Raw genomic sequence first — 23,580 nt, 5'->3', positions numbered from 1 at the left:
AAGGAAGTATAGATTTTCCCCATAATGAATCCCCAAGCAGTTCCTTGTCAATCACCTGCTTCAAGGATTCGGACAGCCGTGGTATCAGGAGGAGAGGCAGAGCGCTGCTGGAGGTAGGTCCGGTAAGTGACAATATCTGCCTGTCAATGCAGAACTCGGCCCAAGAGCCTTATATGCACATTAGGGCTCATGCCCATGACCGTATGTATTTTGTGACGTCCGTTTTTTTTTTTGCAGATCCATTGTAACAATGCCTGTCCTTGTCTGCAAAATGGACAAGAATAGGACGTGTTGTATTTTTTTCCAGAACAGGCTTGTGGGCATACAGAAAGCACATGGAGTCATTTCTGTTTTTTTGCTGCCACACTGAAATGAATGCTTCAGCATACTGGCCTCACAAAAAAAAAACGGAACCTATGTTTGTGTGCATGAGCCCTTATACTGGTTTTCCAAGCATACAAATGACTGCACTAGTTCGTCGGCCAATGTCACATTATACTGACAACCCCCAAAATCCAGCAGTGGAAACGTCAACTAATCAATGAACATGAAGTCTACCTCATACAGCTTATATGAATTCCTAAGTCTCGGCACAGAACGACCCCGGCCTCCTAATAACCGAACAGACAGCGCTGATATTTATCCACTTTGTGCCTCTTACCGTCCACCTTCAAATCTGCAATGTTGTTTTTCTCAAAATCAACTGAAGGCTCGTGAAGTGGCTCATCCTTTATGGAGGTAAAAAGAAAATACAGCGGTTTATTCTTCCTGTAACAGATTTCATTTGGGTTTATTGATTTTGCTTTTTGTTTAGCAGAACAGAATGAGCTTCAGAAATCTAATTTCAGGGCAGCACCAGGAAGATAATAACCAGGTTGGAGTATTTAAGTCGCAGAAATGCAGCTTTGAGTAAATGTGGGGCTCAATTAAAATACAATTGCCAAATGCAGTCTATTAATAAACCTGAAATGACGACAGCTCAGATTACATTAGAATAAAAAATACAGACTAACTGGAAGATGATGCTCTGGGTGCCCAGACAATGCCATGTGGTGCCCTGGGTTACCCTGAATATAAAGAGGTCTCTTTCACACGTCTATGATGATATCCGTGGTTCATCTGTGTCCATGAAGGATCCATGTTTGGTCTGTGTGTCATCCTTATTCCACGTAAACTGCTAGGCTGACAATCAGTTTCCAGACCATCTCCTACCAATGGTCCGTGATAACCACTGACAGAAAATGTATGCTGTCCATGTTGTGTCCAGGCCCATAGATTATAATGTGTGTGAGCGGTCTGTCAATGGGGTATGCTTCCGGGGTGTCACCATGGAACCACTGATTTGTGAATACAAACATTAAAGCCAATGGATAGGTGAGACCGTGGACAGCACACGGCCACAACTTGGGGCTCATGCACACGACCGACATGCGGTCTGTGAACGGGCCATATGTCCCGGAGCGGCATACATCGTGCGTACCGGAGCGCACAGCATCATAGGTTACTATGATACTGGGCGCATCGTGCCGCCCGCAGGGCTAATATCATATGAGTGCGAGACAATAGTCCCGCGGGCGGCCCGATGCGCACAGCATCATAGTAATCTATGATGCTGTGCGCTCCGGTACGCACTATGTATGCCGCTCTGGGACATATGGCCCGCTCACAGACCGCATGTCTCGGAGGGCATACGGTCGTGTGCATGAGCCCTTACTCTGCATAGGACAGTAGCTTTATATAGTGCCCAGTCCTCACCAGACTACATAACACCTCCTCAGTTCCTCTGGTAATTGTCATTTTTGCCAGGCAAGGACTAAACACTCCCATTCTCTCCTATCTGACTGCCAGACTTCTGACACTTATGATACTACAATTCCCAGCATGCGCACTTGTTCAGCTGTTGTTGAAATTCTCATAGAAGTGAATAGAGTACACTGGGAGTTGTAGTTGAATACCAGCTGTAGTGCCTGCTTCAAAAGGGTTTTCCGAGATTTTTAATACTGATGACCAGTCCTCAGGATAGGTCATCAGTATCTGATCGGTGGGGTCTGACCCCTGGGACTCCCACCGATCAGCTGTTTGAGAGGGCTTCTCTATGCTCACCAAACACAGCGCCGTACCTTGTATAGTGTCTCTGCTCGGTATCACAGCTCATCCCCATTCACTTGAATAGGACTGAGCTGCTCCTAGGCCACGTGACATGTTGTCACTCCGTCTAGTAACAGCTGAGAGAAGGCCACAGCGCTGCTGTGATCGCCGCTGCCTTCTCAAAGAGCTGATCAGTGGGGATCCCGGGTGTCGGACCCCCACCGATCAGATACCGATGACCTATCCAGAGGACAGGTCATCCATCAGTAGTAAAATCTCGGAAAACCCCATTTAAGGCTTTCTGTACTTGATGCATCTCCTTGTTAGGGTCTATTCACACGTTCGCAATCCGTTCCGCAATTTTGTGGAACGGGTTCGGACCCATTCATTTCAAATGGGGCTGCAAAAGATGCGGACAGCACACCATGTGTTGTCCGCATCAGAACTTCCGTTCTGCGGCGCCGCAAAAAAATAGAACATGTCCTATTCTTGTACGCAGCCACGGACAAAAAAAGGCATTTCTATCATAGTGCCGGCCATGTGCAGTCCGCAAAATGCAGAACGCACATGGCCGGTGTCCGTGTTGTGCGGATCCGCAATTTGCGAACCACAAAACAGTTGCGGACGTGTGAATGGACCCTTAAACTTACAAAACTGCCTGTATCTTGAGCTTCGTCCACGTCCATCCTGATGGCCGGCATGGGAGTTTTGTGCTCTACATTCTTTAGGATGTTCTTTTCAAGGTTTTCCATCCTGTCTTTTTCTGTGGTCACCCTTACTTTTAAGTTATGAAAAGGTGTAGCCACCTCCCCCACTTTTAGATACATGGGTTCCCCTTCAAACATCATGCCGTCACAGGTCCCTTCTTTGAAGCCGGGAGGATGATAGTCCATTGGTGTAACTGAAAATGGCAAAAAGAAGAAAAAGTATAAGATGCAACTTAAATTCTATTAGGTTATTTATCCAGTGCTTTTCTAAGGAACATGAGAGTCCTAAAGTGGGGAGAAGAATTCCTATGGAGGGGAATGTGTATATGCTTATGTCATAGAGCCGTCTGAGTCTGTACGGCAGTGAATGAAGAGGTGGTATGTCTCCTTAGTATGGATTCGCATAGGCTCCATTGCATATGAAGAATTTTCTCCTAGTAGCATTGCTCCAATACATACAGAGTCAAATTGAGGATGCCACAATTGTTTTTGTCACATTCATACAAAATCTGACAGGTCAAAAAAAAAACTGTATGAAATCAAGGTAGGTTGGATATTACGTACACCTTAGGCTAGTTTCACACTAGCGTTCGGCTGTCTGCTCGTGAGCTCCGTTTGAAGGGGCTCATGAGCGGACCCGAACGCTTCCGTCCAGCCCTGATGCAGTCTGAATGGATGCGGATCCGCTCAGAATGCATCAGTCTGGCGGCGTTCAGCCTCCGCTCCGCTCAGCAGGCGGACACCTGAACGCTGCTTGCAGCGTTCGGGTGTCCGCCTGGCCGTGCGGATCCGTCCAGACTTACAATGTAAGTCAATGGGGACGGATCCGTTTGAAGATGCCACAATATGGCTCAATCTTCAAACGGATCCGTCCCCCATTGACTTTCAATGTAAAAGTCTGGACGGATCCGCTCAGGCTAATTTCACACTTAGCCATTTTTTGCCAATATAGTGCAGACGGATCCGTACTGAACGGAGCCACCGTCTGCATTAATATGAGCGGATCCGTTCAGAACGGATCCGATCGAACGCTAGTGTGAAAGTAGCCTTATAGCTGTAATACAGATTGGCGCACACGCTTATACAAGTACACTTGTATGATAACCATAACATGAACTTAGCATGTAGCGGCAGCATTGAATCCATTACTAGAATTTACCTTCATCGTAATAAAACAGCTTCATAGTCAGAAAGACATCGTTTGGCAGAGGACCCAAATTCTGCATCAAAATGTACAGTTTGCGGACCAGCAGGATGCTGGATGTCCTCAAATCTGTGCAGACGGAAGCAATGCTTCCTTTATTGCTGCAAACAAAGAATATGATAGGAGCAGGTTTATTGTACAGCGTATGATGTCGTTTCACAGGTAACATGGCTGAAACACTAACTTCTACAAAGCAACATTGCCATCAGTCATGTAAAAAAACAAAGAACATTGTGGATGCACAGAAGATGAAAGGATTTCCAGTGAAATCATCCGATCGCTTGTAGAGGGTGCGGATCAGCATATGTGGGCCGCGCTGTGCTCTCTCCAATGCAAAAGTGATGAATGGGCTTTTATTGGTTTCTTAGGACTGACGGATGATCTCAGTATCGCGATGTCAAACTCAGCTCTGCTACATGTATATAAAGACTGGTGCACAAGAAGGAGCATAGCTTGGTCATTGGCCTATTTTAGATTCCATACCCTGTGACACAGCAATGGCCACTTGGGGGCACAACACTGCTGAGGCCGGTCACTGGCTGCAGTGCCGCACGTAACCTCGTCCGTAAATAAGCTGGGGACTGGAAAATTGCTAAATGGGAGTCTGGGTGCAGGACTGGATAGCGTCAGCAGGTGAGTATGATTCTTTTATTAGGTATCATGCACCTCACTAAAAAGAGAGCAACCCCATTTAAGTGCACTTCTAAATACTTTTTACTATGGGTCTGCCTAAAAATCTCACACCGCTCTTTGTTGCTGAGCCACCTAAAGGATTGGCCATGCCCCTTCTGCCACATAGGCCAATCTGATCGGCTGCCCATTCAAGTGGTAGGCCTAGTCCACCGGCTGTGACAGTGGAGCACCACCAAACCATAGGGGTGCAGTTCTGAGAATCAAGGCCATGTAACCCAACACATTGCAATAAAAATCCACCATCAAATCAAAAAAAATCTACCTGCCCTACTAAACCCATCCTGCACCCCATCTAATATACCACAGCCAGCTGCTTTTCCTAACTCTGTCACCATTAGTCCCTTGAACTTCAATTACTCACCCCTCTTTTGCAGTCGCCATCATGGCTGCCCTGACCTGAGAAGCCTCAGACACCTAACTTTTTGTTCTAGCGTCCCTTATAGCTCACTTCCCTTGACACCCATTAAGTGGGGAGATGAAAGCCCACCTCTTGAGCCTTAGCGGAAGATGAACTATTCACTTTCCACACGAAAAACAATGTCAAGAGGCGGTTTTAATCGATGAGATATTAAGAGGGCAGGCTGGTATAATTGATCTGTATGCAAAAACAATATGCCTGTGTGCGCAGCCATCAGTCAAGTACATTATCTATACACCATGGGGCCCGCCGTCTAGATCATTACATTGAATAGCTAGTTCTGTGTAAATCAGCCACTTGTGCTCCAGACACATTTCCTGAAACCGGAACGTCGGGTCGAATTAGACATTTTTGCATTATCAGAAACAGAAAAGGACTTGGTATTTTGTTTATCTGGTGTCAAAAGTTATAGATGTTTTTCTTTCCTGGTGGACGTCGCAGCCCCCGTGTCATGGGATTGAAAAAGAAAAGGTTACATTTTTTGCCGTGACATTCATTTTAATATCAAATGTGGATAAAAAAAAAAAAGTCCCCTTTTATTATAAAATATGTTGAAATAATTACCATTGTGACTGATTATAGTTAACTGAATGTAATCGGAAAACGGAGTCATTATCAACACCATAGAGAGGTAGGTTATCAGACTAAAGAGCTACTTACCTGCTGACGTCCATAATGGGTCCGCTAGGAGTGTAGCTAAACTTAAACTGGTAGCATTCAGTGACGGTCTGAAACCAAGAAATAACCACGGATTTACATCTGAAGTCGGGTCAGCTTTGTACATGTCTTTATATTCTGCACACATGAAGGTGGCGGTCTGTCATCTGCCAGACTAGGCGGGCGTATAATTCTACCAGTCAGGAGAGTATAACAGAGAGGATGGGCAGAGTCTTAGGGCTGTACTGCCCCGACAGGTTATCTGACCAATTATTGTCCATCTATCGGACAGATAATCTGTTTGTGTTAATACAGTTGAAAAAAGACGTCCATCAAATTCAACCAAGGGATAGGTGGGGACGCGAATCCCAAATAATACAGCCCTTAGTGCCGCGGGAAAAGACAAAGTCGGGGAGACGCAGTGCATTCAGGCTCTGTTCAAATCAGTCAGAGGTATTCTCCCATGTTTTCATGTCAAAAAAGCGTCCTTTTGTCCTGGCCCAGTATGTGTCAGCATTTCTACACTGTATTGGGTAACGTAGTCTACTACTCTTTCTAATCTAAGACACATACCGTGCAGTATTTTCTTTTTTTTTTTACAACGTGAGCTTATAGTTGCTGTATCCTACTGCATGCTAACACATTGGCATAAGTCACAGCCTTTCATCAGAGGTATTTTTATTATTTTATTTTACGCACTTACATAGGGCTGACATATTGTCATCACACTGTCCCCAATGGGGTTCACAAGATCCCTATCAGTAGGTCACACAAACACGTGGAGAACATACAAACTCCGTGCAGGACCCCAGCGCTGCAGGGCACCAGTGTTGAGCACCGAGGTTCCGCTCTTATTTGGTGTATGCATATATGTCTAGCCTTACAACAACATGTTATTAAGCTAATGACAAAGGATATAACCTCTGCAACACTTCACAGGTCTTGCCACCCCTGAGAAGCTCCGCTGCCCTGCCTGACTCTGCCCATGCCTGCCAATTATTACCCTTGCTAATTAGGAATTTCGCAAAAGATATCACCATTACATTTGCTGCGGACTTCTGCATTGTTTTTCCTGTTCTGCCATTCAATGTTGTACCTAATTGTACCTAACTATGTGTATGTAACTTGACAGTAGATGATTTCTATATGAGAAATATATATCTGAAATGATAGTATGCTTACCTATTACCCTCTGCGGCCCTAGCTACTAGACAGTGGACAACTTGACATATATGTGATATATACTATGAACTATAATTTAACTTATCCTAATCATGTATAATGTTTTCTGATACATTGCATTGTGCTTTACTCCAGGCCGTGATCAAGGTCCCATACAAGGACCGAAACGTTAAACGTTGGCCAAGTCTATGCATTCCTGGATGCTAACAAATAATGAAATTACAAATGATGAAATGATGAAATAAGATAATAATATTATGAAATGAAAATATAATTTTTTTTTTTCATATATACGAAAAACGAGTGCCGTGGTCTCCTTTACTATATATTGAGCACCGAGGTCCACCTCTGACAGACGAGATGCTTCACGATTCCAATGCCGCACATAGTGTTCTGTAAAACACTTCGCCAATACAGTACCACAGTCTGTGCTAAAATCCATACCTTTGGATCTTCAATGTCGGTGTAAAGCTAAAAGTAAAGTAAAATACAGCTTTATGTCATATGCACTTACCATGAGAAATAAAAGTAACTGCAAAAAAGTATGTGAGCCAGAACTTCTCAGCAGGTCCGCACAGTATTATATGGCCCAGTGGCCACTCCTATAGAGTAGACATGGCTTGGCTTTCTCTGACAGCCACATTAACCATGTAAATTGGGAATATTTTAAAGGTAAAAGAATGGCAAAAAAGAAAGTGCTGGCCTCTACACATCAGGGTGAGCTGTAAACAATCTGTATGGCAGTACATGTAATGTATAATGGACTTTGTGTTCTAGCGCACAATGACAATTGCCAAGGCAAACGCTGCATAGTAATAAGCCACACTTACCGCTAATATCACCATTCTCAGCTGTACAAAGCAAAAGGACAGATTAGAACAACATATCACTAACTTATGGGATATGTTCTTGTAGTATTTACAGTGTCAAATGTTACATGGCTGGTAACCAGTGTCCCCCCTGGAGAGTGCAGAACAGTGAATACACAGTGCCCGATGGACCCTTCTGAATTACGTGCAAGGACAAGAAGAGTCAGACCCCCACCACTCTGATACTTATAACCTATCTAATGGCATCACAATAGGATATGCCAAAAAAGCCAGATAGATACATGCGAGTCCCACCTCTGCCAGAACGGGGCCCAGAGGAAAAACGAAAGCAAAGTGTGCACCATAGTGGTGAACTGACGGGCGGCTGTGCCTTTGTGTCTTGCTCTCCATTCACTGCTATGGTTCTTTCAAAAATAGGCAAGCACGTAATTTCAGAACAGAGGGAAGCCACGCATTATCTATGTTCATTATGATACGCCATAAATGGTTCTGCGTTTAGTTAGTTCTGCGTCTTTGAAACAATCATTTTGAGGCAAATTTTACTGCAACTCTGAATAATAATACTTACATATTTTTTTTGTAATGCATCATAACAGCCCAAAATCCTGCAACAAAAAGACAATATATATATTTTATTGCATGTGGTATTAATATGATCGTCGCAAGCCCAGCTTTTCTAAGCTGCAGGGGATAATGGGAGTGGTATTACATAGTGTCCCTTCAAAAGAATCAGTGACCAAGTTCTGCTCACGTAGCCTTCAAGCCCCCCATTGGTGGCACACCTTGGGAGGATGTCCGGACGTGTACTTCCGATGGAAGGCCCCTAGGCATGCCATTGTACTGCACAGGCATTCAGTGGCACATGTGTCCATAGGATAAAATAGTAAAAAAAAATATATATAACGCATTATATATGTTTTTTGCTGGATGCTTATGCATAGAAACATATGAAAGTGCAGTAATCCTGGAAGTTGGTCGAGTTTGCCAGATTTGAAGCAGTTACGCCTGTATTACACTGCCCGATTTTTCAGCAGACAATCGCTAATGCGCATTCGCAGGAATGCTCATTAGCGATCATCTGGCAGTGTAATACTGCAGCTCATAATGCCAGAAACCCCTTGAAGTGTCCGATTCTGCTACACATTTCTCACCACTTCACCATCTGGGTGGAGCCAGGACAGCCTTTATCTTCCCTGAGAATCTTTACACATACGTCTGGTAAGAGAAGAAAGAAAAGGTCCTCTTAAGAAATCATAAGCCACTCGTCAATGGAAATGCCATGACATCAGTAATTCAACCAGATTTCAAGGGAAAGATCCAATTTTAAGTAATTGTTAGGCAATCATCTCAATTTCTCATTGATCTGCTTGGAAGCTGCGCTGTTTAAATAGTAATTATAACTTCATGGAACTTGATGCAGAGTTAAAGGGGTTTTCCAGCTTTTTGATATTAACGAGGTCATCAATACCAGATTGGTGGGGGTCCGACACTCCCGTTATCGCCTGTTTGCAGCAGATGCTAATGTCAGGAACTATACAGTGGGCGGAGCTGAAAGCAGAAGGCCCCACCCACTGTGTAGTTGCTGTGGCGGTATACTCCAGCTCAGCTCCCATTCACTAGGAACTGGCCTGGCCACTAGACAGAACCTTCTGCTTCCTGGTACGTCCCCCGTATAGCTCCCAAACAGCAGATCAATGGAGGCGACGAGTGTCAATCTCCACTGATATGTTACTGATAAACTATCCAGAGGACAGGTCATCAATATCAAAAACTGGAAAATGCCTTTAAGGCCTCATGCACACAACCGTCGTTTGGGTCCGCATCCGAGCCACAGTTTTTAAGGCTCGGGTTTGGACCCATTTACTTCAATGGGGCCGCAAAAGATGCGTACAGCACTCCGTGTGCTGTCCGCATCCATTGCTCCGTTCCGTGGCCCCGCAAAAAAATATAACATGTCCTATTCTTGTCCATTTTGCGGACAAGAATAGGCATTTCTACAATGGGCCGTCTGTTCCGTTCTGCAAATTGCGGAAGGCACAAGGACGGCTTCCGTTTTTTGCGGATGCACGGTTTGCGGACCGCAAAGCAAAAAACTGAACGGTCGTGTGCATGAGGCCTAACTGTTACAAAAATACACAGTAAGTGCACTTGTCATTAATTGACAATTTTAAGGGAATCTGTCACCACAATCTTAAAGGGGTTCTCCGAGACTTTAATACTGATGACCTATCCTTAGGCTAGGCCACCAGTATCTGATCAGTGGAGGTCTGACATCAGGACCCCCGCCGGTCAGCTGTTTGAGAAGGTACTGTACTGGTGCTCGCAGTAGTGACTAGGCGAGGTCCATTGGTCACATGTCCCGAGCACAGCTCAGCCCCATAGAAGCACAGCTGCTATACAATGTACGGCGATGTGCTCGGTGAGAACAGAGAAGGCTGCGGCGCTCAAGTCTCGGAAAACCCTTTTAAGGTCGCTTTACACGGGACAATTCAGCAGGCGATTGTCGGGAAGGAACCGTTACATGCAGCGATCTCCTCCACAGTATGGGGAGGAACGATCACTGATGCCATCGCTCATCCCAATACAGACTCGTTGTTTGCCAGTAGCAGAAGATGTTTAGTCGGCACGATGATTTAGGTGCCTGCACTAACGAGCTTATTACTCTCATTGATCGGGTAATCAATCAGCACTGCCACATAATCAATAACGAGCATTCCTGCCTGCGTAAAGATCCTTGGCCTGCGTAAAAGGGCCTTTAGACTATTATCTGCAGCACTATACAAGGGGTCCTGCAAGTAAAGAGTCCAAATGACTATTTTTTTTTTTCCTACTGCCCTCCGTCCCCCCGCTGTCAGTGCTCAGGGCTTCACTGAAATACATTGTCAGGACTGCTGTGCATGCGCATTATGTTAGCACAGCACAGGAGTCCGAACTGTGTATTTCAGCGCAGCTCTGAGTGCTGACAGTAGGGAAAAAAAAAAGAGATCCGGACTCCTTATCTGCAGTATTCCTCTTGTATTACTTCACATAATAATCCATGATTGTAAGAGCAGATTCCCTGAGGAAAAGGGGAGTAAAACGGTTCTTACCTTCCAGGTATTTTGTCCCATATGCATATTCAGGAAATAAGCCCCTCAGGTAAGTGACACACGACACGGAGATGGCCAGCAGCCTCTTCACAAGAACCAAAGACTGCTGCTCTGTAGCGATGCGGTTAGGTAGTGTCACCGAGCTCTGAAGACAAAAAAATCAGCCAAATGGTACAGTAAAAATGGATGAATCCCATAGAGCCAGACAGTCCAACACTCACTGCACTGCTTGCAAATACACAAACTGGCAATTTGAGTAGAAAATTACTAGGGTAAGTCCCCATGAATTGTGCCGCAGATTCACCAGGGATTTCACGCTATACAATGACTTCAAGTGAAATCCACAGTCTTCCGTAAGATGAAACTCAGCGGCATGTTCCGGCTCCTGTTCAGATGTTTTTCTTTATGTTTGAATGTGATTTGGTGTAGTTTTGTGGTGCACAATCCATGTCAAAACTCCACTGCGCTGTCACCCTGTGTGAGCATCGCCTTCAAAAATGTCTGAATAAAGCGACTTTTAATATATCTTACCAGAGAAAATTGCCTCTTTCTCCACTTATCAGGCCCATTTCCTGTCCTCCCCTCCATAAACTGATAACTCTCTCTGAATTCACAGCTAAATCAGTCTTGGTAGACAAGACGGGCAGCACTGAGGGATCACATTTCGTGCTGCCCATGGAGAAGGGAGGTGAAGCTGAGAGAGAAGCAGGGAGACTCACACAGACATGCTGCAGATTCATATCTACACAGATCAGGACGTGAGACACAGAGATAGGAGAGCAGAATCCCCTCTACTTCTTGTCTGCTGTGTATGGGAGACATCATAGCAGCTAGTCTCCATCCATCAGCAAAGGGACAACCGAGAATTACGGCTCATTCACACCACTGTATGACTGAGTGCGCACCCGTTCCGCAATTTTAGATAAGAAATGACACATACGGTTATGAAAACTCACCACCGCGCTTCGGTGCATCTGAGCAGTTGCCATCTTCAGATCTGTTCCCGACCTGAAATACACATCATCTTCGTCATTTATACACAGCACAAAACTGTCGAAGCAGCTAAGCCAATATCACTGCTGTGTTACTCCTGCTGATTGCCTCCTAGGGGCTGGAGCTGCTGGATCTTAGCTCCGAAACTTTGGCATTGATGTAGAGTTGGCCCTGTCCAACCTCTTTCACGCGTCTGTGATGACATCCGTGACAAGATGGTCAGTGGTTCATTAGTGTCTGGTCTGTGTGTCATCCACATTCCTCATACCAATAGTCCCTGGAAACTACGGACCAAACACGGATGGCACCTGGAATGGTATTCAACGGCCCATTTCCATAATCATGAACAAGATAGGGCATGCTTGGGAAACCACTGAAGTGTGAATACATTAAAGTCAATGGAGACCAGGGAAAGCACACGTCTGTGAAAGAGTCCTAAGGTTGTGTTCACAAGCTGCACACGAAGTCCACAGAAGAATCTTTAGGAAATCCAGTCAATACACACCATGCGGCTACATTCACACGACCGCGTCGTGTTTTGTGGTCCACAAATTGCGGATCTGCAAAACACGCATGCAGCCCTTGTGCGTTCCGCATTTTGCAGAATGGAATAGGCCACCCATAATAGAAATGCCTATTCTTGTCTGCGATTGTGTACAAGAATAAGACATATTCTATTTTATTTTGCGGCCCCACGGAATGGAGCAACGGATCGGACAGCACACGGAGTGCTGTACGCATCTTTTGTGGCCCCATTGAAGTGAAGGGGTCCGCATCCAAGCCGCAAAAACTACCGTTCGGATGCGGACCAAAACAACGGTCGTGTGCATGTAGCCTTATCCGAAGAAAACCAAACTTAAAAAGGCAATCCCTTTTAAGTTCAAAATGGTATCAATAGAAAGTACAAACCAGCCCGGAAAAATTGAGCCCCCACAAAGCTCCATACACATAACTACAAAAAAGTTATGGGGTAGTCAGGAAACGGCAATGAAGATAAAAAAATAGTTTCCTTAAAGTTTTTACTTTTTTCTGTATTAAAATGAAAAAACAAAAAAACATTTGTGGTATTTGTTATAATCGCACTGACCCGGAGAAGGGAAGTAACAGGTCAGTTTTACCGTATAGGGAACGCTGTAAAAATAAAACTGTGGCGAAATTGTGGGTTTTTTTAGAATTCCACCCTGTTCGCGCTTTTTGCGGACCCATTGAAATGAATGGGTCCGCATCCTATCCACAAAAAAAAACTGATCGGACACGGAAACAAAATACGGTCGTGTGCAGGCCTTATGTGGAAGGAAAAATAAAAAAATGACGGCTTTGGGAAGTATGGGAGTACAAAACAAAAATGAAAAAAAAAGGGAAAACTACCTGAAAGGGTTAACATAACAGTGAAAGCCAGTGCCCCCATTACAACACCAGCCACGCTAGCCCGTAAAAGTGACATCCACAGTAATGTAAAGCAACAGCAAAGTGGATGAGATTTAAAAAATAATAATATATATATAAAAATCTGCAGTGAAATTTGACCTGCAGCAAAGATTTTTAATTTGCAGGATGTCAATTTATGCTGCAAGTTTCCACCGCAGGTTTCATCACTGCACCCTTTGAAATGCGCATGTAAGGGTACTTTCACACTAGAGTTAGGCCTATTGCACACGACCGTATGGCTTTTTCAGTGTTTTGCTGTCCGTTTTTCATGGATCCGTTGTTCCGTTTTTTGTTTCCGTTGTGTTTCCGTTTCTGTTCCGTTTTTCCGTTCCGTTTTTCCGTATGGCATATACAGTATACAGTAATTACATAGATAAAATTGGGCTGGGCATAACATTTTTAATAGATGGTTCAGGAAAAAACGGAACGGAAACGGAAGACATACGGATGCATTTCCGTATGTGTTCCGTTTTTTTTGCGGATCCATTGACTTGAATGGAGCCACGGACCGTGATTTGCGGGCAATAATAGGACATGTTCTATGTTAAAACGGAACGGAAAAACGGAAATACGGAAACGGAATGCATACGGAGTACATTCCGTTTTTTTTGCGGAACCATTGAAATGAATGGTTCAGTATATGTTCCGTATACTGAGCTCAAAAAACGTCCAGTATACTGAACGCAAAATACTGTCGTGTGCATGAGCCCTTAGTGTGATCCAGCAGGCAGTTCCGTCGTCGGAGCTGCCTGCCGGATCCGCCGATCAGTGTGACAAATGACAGCATTTATAGACGGATCCGGGCGCGGCTCTGTCTACAAATGCATTGCAAGAACGGATCCATCTCTCCGCTTGTCATGCGGATGGACAGATGCAGTCTTTTTCACGGGCTGTGCATGCGCAGACCGGAAGGACGGATCCGGCACTAATGCAAGTCAATGGGAAATAATGATCGGGTATTCCGGCGACTGATCAGGCATACTGATGCAAACTGAACAGATTTCTATCCATTCAGAATGCATGGGGATATGCCTGATCGGTTCTTTTCCGGCATAGAGCCCTTTTGATGGAACTCTATGCCGGAAAAGAATAACGCTAGTGTGAAAGTGCCCTTAGGCCCCTTTCACACGGGCGAGTTTTCCACGCGGGTGCAATGTGTGAGTTAAACGCATCGCACCCGTACTGAATCCTGACCCATTCATTTCTATGGGGCTGTTCACATGAGCGGTGATTTTCACGCATCACTTGTGCGTTGTGTGAAAATCGCAGCAAGCTCTATTTTGTGCGTTTTTCACGCAAGGCAGGCCCCATAGAAGTGAATGGGGCTGCATGAAAATCGCAAGCAAGTGCGGATGCGGTGCCATTTTCACGCACGGTTGCTAGGAGACGATCAGGATGGGGACCCGATCTTTATTATTCAAAACTGACTGAAATTGCGTACCTACTCACGCGGGTTTGCCGCAATGCATCCGGACACGCTTGTGTGAAAGAGGCATTACTCAAGCAGATTTACTGTGGAATTAGATCACACGGGGACATAAGGCTATGTTCACACAGTGGATTTTCCTGCGCTTTTTTGCACCCAAAGGCATGCAGACACCATTCTTGATCCACCTCCCATTGTTTTCAAAGGGGATTGAAAATCAATGTCCTAGATTTAAAAAAGTAACGTGTAGCGGTATATCCTTAGTACGGTTCTGCGTGGAAATTCTTCGATGAAACCAATTGGAAGCCTAAAAATCTAAATCTGTGGTAAAATATGAATTAACCCCTTCAGGACCCTGGGATTTTCCATTTTTGCGTTTTAGTTTTTCACTCCCCGCCTTCCCATAGTCCTAACTTTTTTATTTTTCCATTCACATAGCCTTATGAGGGCTTATCTTTTGCGGGACAAGTTGTACTTTCTAATGGCACCATTTACGGTTGCACACCATGTAGTAGGGAGCGGGAGTAAAATTCCAAATGGGGTAGAATTGGGAAAAAACTATTCTGACAAAGGTTTTTATTTTTTTACACTGTACACTATGCGGTAAAATTGGACCTGTAATCTTCATTCTCCAGGTCAGTACGGTTATAACGATACCACACTTGAATAATTTCTTGGGGCCTTCGGTCAATTAGATCGTAGTAACAGGCCCCCGGATCTCAGCCGGGGAACGCTGTTACCGGACCGGAAGCGCGCAACTTCCGGTTCCGGTCTGCGCAAATGCTGTGGTCACATTTGACAACGGCATCTGAAAGGTAAGATGTATGCGATCAGCCTTATAGCTGATTGCATACATGTACCGCGGGTCTCTGCTATTTAAAATAGCAGAGACTCCGCGGCTAAGGCGCCAGCTGCACACGCCAGCAAGGCGCCATGTTTAGGGATTGGACCCATGACATACAGCTACGTCATGGATCCTTAAGGGGTTCCTTTAGCACAGATCTGTTCAGCACCATGAACAGCAGGATGCCTGAGAAGGCGTCCTGTTGCCATGGGAACCTTCCCCATCTGCCACCACTGAGCAGACGGGGAAGGGTAAGGAGGGCGGCTCCCTCCCTCTATGACCCCATCCTGTCTGGGGGCTGCAAAGGCACAGCCGCCCCCCGATGTGAGAGGGAGTTCCCTGACTATTAACCCTTTTCATCCTTTCCATACCGCGGTCCGTACGGACCGCGGTATGGAAAGGGTTAAATGGCTGACATCACAGCACAGATGTCAGCCGTTTATACCAGAGTGTCAGCAATGTGCTGACACTCTGGTATAACCACTGGACGCTAATGAATATTCAAGAGGAGGCGGGCAGGGGATCGCAATGCCGCCTGCCGCACCGCCCGCAACCCCCCCAGCACCACCCGCCGGCATAAAATCAATCAGGGGTGCACATATTAAAGTTTCTTATCCCGCGGTCAGGGACCGCGGGGATCAGAAACTGCAGAAAGCGCCGCAAACCTGCGGTTTTCTGCGATCGCCGACACGGGGGGATCACGGGACCCCCAGCGCATTTAGCCTAGGTGCCTGCTCAATGATTTGAGCAGGCACCTTGTTCCGATAACCGCCCACCGGTGATGGGAACAACACATGACGTACCGGTACGTCATGTGTCCTTAAGGGGTTAATATGGCATTAAATGTAGTGGGAAGCGAGAAAGATTTCAAATGGGGTGAAATGCGAAAAAAATATATATTCCTCCACCGTTTTACGGGTTTGTCCCTATGCCGCCCCCTTTGCGGCAAAACTAACCCATGCCCTTCATTCTCTGGGTCAGTACGATTACAACGATACCCCGTATGTATAGGTTTTATACGTGTAAATACTATAAAAATTAATAATGTTTTTTACGTCGCCCTATTCTGACCCCCATAGCTTTTTTTTTAGTTATATCTACCGAGCTGTGTGGGGGCTCATTTTTTGCAGGACAATCTGTAGCTCGCTCTTCTGGCTAGGCTTTTTACCGGCATCCACTGCGGCCAATGAGGATGCCGGTAATTGAATTCAGTACCCCAGGTCTTGCTGAATAGACCAAGGGTATTATAGCTGCAATTCTTATTTTGCCCAGCAGATGGCAGGCCAAAATAAGAAATTAGCAATTCTGAACAATAAATGGATGTAAAAAATCCATGATTGTTCAGACTTTTAAAAAAATTTGATTTTGTATGCTCAAATACGAGCTTCAAAATCATACAAATTTTTTAACTTAAAAAATATATTAAAAAAACAGAAAAAGGTCAAAATGGCCAATTTGCCATTTTTTCATTGCTTCTCTAACCTCAAAAATGTAATAAAATGTGATCAAAAAGTCACACACACTCCAAAATGGTATCAATAAAAACTGAGCTCCCAGACAGATCAGTAGATATAACTATAAAAAAAGTTATGGGGTCAGAATATGGTGTTGAAAATATATATATATTTGTTCTCAAAGTTTAATTTTTACACTATTTAGGCCTCTTTCACACTTGCGTTGTCCGGATCCGGCGTGTACTCCATTTGCCAGAATTACACGGCGCATCCGGAAAACGCAAGTGAACTGAAAGCTTTTGAAGACGGATCCGTCTTCAAAATGCTTTCAGTGTTACTATGGCAGCCAGGACGCTATTAAAGTCCTGGTTGCCATAGTAGTAGTGGGGAGCGGTATACTTACCGTCCATGCGGCTCCCGGGGCGCTCCAGAATCACGTCAGAGCGCCCCATGCGCATGGATGACGTGTCCATGCGATCACGTCATCCATGCGCGTGGGGCGCACTGACGTCACTCTGAAGCGCCCCGGGAGCCGCACGGACGGTAAGTATGCTGCTCCCCCGCTCCCCACTACACTTTACCATGGCTGCCAGGACTTTAGCGTCCTGGCAGCCATGGTAACCATTCAGAAAAAGTTAAACGTCGGATCCGGTAATGCGCCGAAACGACGTTTAGCTTAAGGCCGGATCCGGATCAATGCCTTTAAATGGGCATTAATTCCGGATCCGGCCTTGCGCCAAGTGTTCAGGATTTTTGGCCGGAGCAAAAAGCGCAGCATGCTGCGGTATTTTCTCCGGCCAAAAAACGTTCCGGTCCTGAACTGAAGACATCCTTATGCATCCTGAACGGATTTCTCTCCATTCAGAATGCATTAGGATAAAACTGATCAGGATTCTTCCGGCATAGAGACCCGACGACGGAACTCTATGCTGGAACAGAACAACGCAAGTGTGAAAGAGCCCTTAGACATAAAAACCTACAAGGCTCCATTCACACGTCCGCAATTCCGTTCCACATTTTGCGGAACAGAATTGCGGACCCATTCATTTCTATGGGGCCGCACGATGTGCTGCCCGGATCCGGAAATGCGGTCCACAATTCCGATCCCGAAAAAAATAGACAATTGCAGACAAGGATAGGACTGTTCTATTAGGGGCCAGCTGTTCCGTTCTGCAAAACGATCATCCGTATTTTTTGGGGACCGCAAAATATATATGGTCGTGTGCATGAGCCCTTAATCTCATACGCTCGGTAAAACCACGCCTAATCCTCATCGTGTGCAGGTGGCCTTAGGGAGGAAATCAGGGTCTGTTCACACCACGCTAAATTACATTCGGCTCGTCGCCCCCCAAAATGTCGCTGTATGCCGTACAATTGCAGACGTCACCTACAGGCTTCCAAAAAGAACATACCGTCTGCCATACGTTGTTTTTATTGGACTGTGTATGAAAAAGCAGTATGCCACGACGTATAATTGCCCTGTGGGGGCCAGAAGGGCATGAAAACAGCACCCCAAATGGAGGTTTGAGGTACTGCACGGGGTAGGCCAACCCCTAATGCATTTTTTAACCCCTTAAGGACCGGGCTCATTTTCACCTTAAGGACCAGGCCATTTTTTGCAAATCTGACCAGTGTCACTTTAAGTGGTGATAACTTTAAAACGCTTTGACTTATCCAGGCCATTCTGAGATTGTTTTTTCGTCACATATTGTACTTCATGATACTAGTAAAAAAAAGTCAAAAAAATTAATTTTTTTGCATAATAAAATACCTAATTTACCAAAAATTTGGAAAAATTAGCAAATTTCAAAGTTTCAGTTTCTCTACTTCTGTAATACATAGTAATACCCCAAAAAATTGTGATGACTTAACATTCCCCATATGTCTACTTCATGTTTGAATTATTTTGGGAATGATATTTTATTTTTTGGGGATGTTACAAGGCTTAGAAGTTTAGAAGCAAATCTTGAAATTTTTCAGAAATTTACAAAAACCCAATTTTTAGGGACCACTACAGCTCTGAAGTCACTTTGCGAGGCTTACATAATAGAAACCGCCCAAAAATGACCCCATTCTATAAACTACACCCCTCAAGGTATTCAAAACTGATTTTACAAACTCCGTTAACCCTTTAGGTGTTGCACAAGAGTTATTGGCAAATGGGGATGAAATTTGAGAATTTCATTTTTTTGCCTAATTTTCCATTTTAACCCATTTTTTCCACTAACAAAGCAAGGGTTAACAGCCAAACAAGACTGTATCTTTATTGCCCTGACTCTGCTGTTTACAGAAACACCCCATATGTGGCCATAAACTACTGTACGGCCACACAGCGGGGCGTAGAGTGAAAGGTGCGCCGTATGGTTTTTGGAAGCCAGATTTTGCTGGACAGTTTTTTTGACACCATGTCCCATTTGAAGCCCCCTGATGCACCCCTAGAGTAGAAACTCCATAAAAGTGACCCCATCTAAGAAACTACACCCCTCAAGGTATTCAAAACTGATTTTACAAACTCCGTTAACCCTTTAGGTGTTGCACAAGAGTTATTGGCAAATGGGGATGAAATTTGAGAATTTCATTTTTTTGCCTAATTTTCCATTTTAACCCATTTTTTCCACTAACAAAGCAAGGGTTAACAGCCAAACAAGACTGTATCTTTATTGCCCTGACTCTACTGTCTACAGAAACACCCCATATGTGGCCATAAACTACTGTACGGCCACACAGCGGGGCGTAGAGTGAAAGGTGCGCCGTATGGTTTTTGGAAGCCAGATTGTGCTGGACAGTTTTTTTGACACCATGTCCCATTTGAAGCCCCCCTGATGCACCCCTAGAGTAGAAACTCCATAAAAGTGACCCCATCTAAGAAACTACACCCCTCAAGGTATTCAAAACTGATTTTACAAACTTTGTTAACCATTTAGGTGTTGCACAAGATTCAATGGAAAATAGAGATATAATTTCAAAATTTCACTTTTTTGGCAGATTTTCCATTTTAATATTTTTTTTCCAGTAACAAAGCAAGGGTTAACAGCCAAACAAAACTCATTATTTATGGCCCTGATTCTGTAGTTTACAGAAACACCCCATATGTGGTCGTAAACTACTGTACGGGCACACGGCAGGGCGCAGAAGGAAAGGAATGCCATACGGTTTTTGGAAGGCAGATTTTGCTGGACTGGTTTTTTGACACCATGTCCCATTTGGAGCCCCCCTGATGCCCCCCTAGAGTAGAAACTCCATAAAAGTGACCCCATCTAAGAAACTACACCCCTCAAGGTATTCAAAACTGATTTTACAAACTTTGTTAACCCTTTAGGTGTTGCACAAGATTCAATGGAAAATAGAGATACAATTTCAAAATTTCACTTTTTTGGCAGATTTTCCATTTTAATATTTTTTTTCCTGTAACAAAGCAAGGGTTAACAGCCAAACAAAACTCATTATTTATGGCCCTGATTCTGTAGTTTACAGAAACACCCCATATGTGGTCCTAAACTACTGTACGGGCACACGGCAGGGCGCAGAAGGAAAGGAATGCCATACGGTTTTTGGAAGGCAGATTTTGCTGGACTGGTTTTTTGACACCATGTCCCATTTGAAGCCCCCCTGATGCACCTCTAGAGTAGAAACTCCAAAAAAAGTGACCCCATTTTAGAAAGTACGGAATAGGGTGGCAGTATTGTTGGTACTAGTTTAGGGTACATATGATTTTTGGTTGCTCTATATTACACTTTTTGTGCGGCAAGGTAACAAGAAATAGCTTTTTTGGCATGTTTTTTTTTTTGTTATTTACAACATTCATCTGACAGGTTAGATCACGTGGTAATTTTATAGAGCAGGTTGTCACGGACGCGGCGATACCTAATATGTATACAATTTTTTTTATTTATGTAAGTTTTATACAATAACTTCATTTTGAAAACCAAAAAATTGTTTAGTGTCTCCATAGTCTAAGAGCCATAGTTTTTTCAGTTTTTGGGTGATTATCTTGAGTAGGGTCTAATTTTTTGCGGGGTGAGATGACAGTTTGATTGGCACTATTTTGGGGTGCATATGACTTTTTGATCGCTTGCTATTACACTTTTTGTGACGTAAGATGGCAAAAAATTGCTTTTTTTACACAGTTTTTTTTTTTTTTTTTTTACGGTGGTCACCTGAGGGGTTAGGTCATGTGATATTTATATAGAGCCGGTCGATACGGACGCGGCGATACCTAATATGTATACTTTATTTTTATTTATGTACATTTTACACAATGATTTTATTTTTGAAACCAAAAAAATCATGTTTTAGTGTTTCCATAGTCTAAGAGCCATAGTTTTTTCAGTTTTTGGGCGATTATCTTGAGTAGGGTCTCATTTTTTGCGGGATGAGATGACGGTTTGATTGGTACTATTTTGGCGTACATGCGACTTTTTTGATCACTTTTATTACCTTTTTTGGGAAGTAAGGTGGGCAAAATTTCAATTTTCTCATAGTTTTTATTTTTTTATTTTTATGGCGTTCACTGTGCGGGGAAAGTAACATGACCATTTTATAGATCAGGTCGTTACGGACGCGGCGATACCTAATATGTGTAGTGTATTTTATTTTTTTTATTTTTATTCAGTGATAAATGTTTTTTTTTTTTATCTTAACTTTTTTCACTTTTTATTTGATTTTTTTGACCCAGACCCACTTGGTTCTTGAAGATCCAGTGGGTCTGATGTCTGTAAAATACAGAACAGAACCTATATAGGTTTCTGCACTGTATTTTACTTACACTGAACAGGTCTATGCTTTCAGCACAGATCTGTTCAGCACCATGGACAGCAGGACGCCTGATCAGGCGTCCTGTTGCCATGGGAACCTTCCCCGTCTGCTCAGAACTTCGCAGACGGGGAAGGGTAAGGACGGGGTTCTGGGGGGGCTGTCTGGGGGCTCTCTCCTTCTCCCATCGGGGGGCTGCAAAGGCACAGCAGCCCCCCGATCGGAGAGGGAGGGAGCTCCCTCTTACTGTTAACCTTTTCCATACAGCGGTCCGTACGGACCGCTGTATGGAAAGGGTTAAACGGCTGACATCGCATCAACGATGTCAGCCGTTTATACCAGGGTGCCAGCAATGTGCTGGCACCCTGGTATACCCACTGTACACCAACGATTATGCAATGGGAGGCGGGCGGGGGATCGCGATCCCGCCTGCCGCACCGCCCGCCTCCCGCAACGCCCCCACTGCATGCGACACCCCCCCTGCACCACCCGCCGCCATCAAATCGTGCAGGGGTGCAGGGGGGGGTTAACAATATTGATTTCGGGCACTCTGAAGTTTCTGATCCCCGCGGTCAGGGACCGCGGGGATCAGAAACGGCAAAAAGCGCAGCAAACCGCAGGTCTGAATTGACCTGCGGTTTTCTGCGATCGCCGATACGGGGGGGTCAAATGACCCCCCCCTGCGTTGTTACGGGATGCCGGCTGAATGATTTCAGCCGAAATCCCGTTCCGATTAACCCCAGCGGCGCCGGAATTAAGATTTTAAGTTAGGACGTACCGGTACGCCCTTGGTCCTTAAGGACTCGGGAAATAGGGCGTACCGGTACGCCCTATGTCCTTAAGGGGTTAAATAAATGCTGAGCGCTGTAGTCGCTTATGTCCAGAAATGGAGTGGTGGCTCCCTTCACTTCAAGGGGTACGGGGCCCCTGTTCTCGTGGGGTCCCATCAGAATGAACCCCACACTTCGGTCATCCCTTATCCTGTGGATAAGTTTCTGTAACTGGAAGCCCCCTTTAAGGCGTCTGTGACTGAGCAACGAGGATGAAAAAACATGGCGGCTAAAATGTCTGCGCAATTCACGATAGCGATTTCACTTCAGTTACTCCCTAAGAAGAAAAAAAGCTTTACAAATGCCTTTTTATTTCCAGTGTTCATTAACCTCTGGTCACCTTAAATGATCATTTCACCTCAGAAACTCCCCCCTGATATACTAATGCGATATTATCCCCCGTGGACGACCAGCTCCACGGCTCACTACATGAGCCCCTCACTAACACTGACAGGCGCTGCTGTGTGACTTGTCAGGCGGCTCCGGGTACTTAACTGCAGGTAAAATGGCGGCCGTGGAGCTGCGCGCCTGAGGAGACGGGCGGGAAACAGCTTCTCGGCTAGGAGGGGGGAGACAGAGGCGCGCGCCAGGTCACGTGACGCAGCAGCGTCTCACAACTGGCGGGAAACACGCTGGTCAGGTCACGTGATGCCCCCGTCTGTGCCCGAAATGGCGTCCAGTCAGGATGGAAAGGGTTGTTTTTCGCCTGTTATATGCAGCAGGACTGTGAGGTTTTATGATGGCTGTACTCATGACGGGCCTGGAGGGAAAGTGGCCATAGTGTGCAGGTATAAAAATATATATATTTTTTATTAATTAAAAATACATATAATAAAAATATATTGGTGTTTTTTTATTTGTAAAGTGCATAAATAAAGATAATATATCATAGTCCGTCTTCTGAGGAGGCCAAGGAGCGACCGCAGCTTTGTGCACCAGGTGCTTCAGCAATTGTTTGACAAGTCAGGCCTCCATCTGTGACCAA

At 44.8% G+C, this 23,580-nt stretch overlaps 1 protein-coding gene across 1 annotated transcript in view; it reads right to left on the bottom strand.

The window, feature by feature from the left end:
• Positions 1 to 23,134, bottom strand: part of LOC122921376 (HORMA domain-containing protein 1-like) — a 58,784-nt gene extending 35,650 nt beyond the window's left edge. The window contains exons 1-11 of the mRNA XM_044271352.1: positions 23,091 to 23,134; positions 11,825 to 11,876; positions 10,869 to 11,013; positions 8,931 to 8,994; positions 8,348 to 8,384; positions 7,780 to 7,800; positions 7,394 to 7,420; positions 5,771 to 5,838; positions 3,955 to 4,100; positions 2,739 to 2,989; positions 662 to 728 (exon numbers count right to left, since the gene is read on the bottom strand). Of these exons, the coding sequence (XP_044127287.1) occupies positions 662 to 728; positions 2,739 to 2,989; positions 3,955 to 4,100; positions 5,771 to 5,838; positions 7,394 to 7,420; positions 7,780 to 7,800; positions 8,348 to 8,384; positions 8,931 to 8,994; positions 10,869 to 11,013; positions 11,825 to 11,857 (859 nt within the window). The 5' untranslated portion in view covers positions 11,858 to 11,876; positions 23,091 to 23,134. The remainder of the gene's footprint in view (positions 1 to 661; positions 729 to 2,738; positions 2,990 to 3,954; positions 4,101 to 5,770; positions 5,839 to 7,393; positions 7,421 to 7,779; positions 7,801 to 8,347; positions 8,385 to 8,930; positions 8,995 to 10,868; positions 11,014 to 11,824; positions 11,877 to 23,090) is intronic.
• Positions 23,135 to 23,580: the final 446 nt, after the last annotated feature.

The sequence above is a fragment of the Bufo gargarizans genome, chromosome 11 (genome assembly GCF_014858855.1).
Source record: "Bufo gargarizans isolate SCDJY-AF-19 chromosome 11, ASM1485885v1, whole genome shotgun sequence".
NCBI classification, from domain to species: Eukaryota; Metazoa; Chordata; class Amphibia; order Anura; family Bufonidae; genus Bufo; species Bufo gargarizans.
Note: the sequence above shows the minus strand (reverse complement) of the source record. Positions and strands in the feature narration are given on the sequence as shown.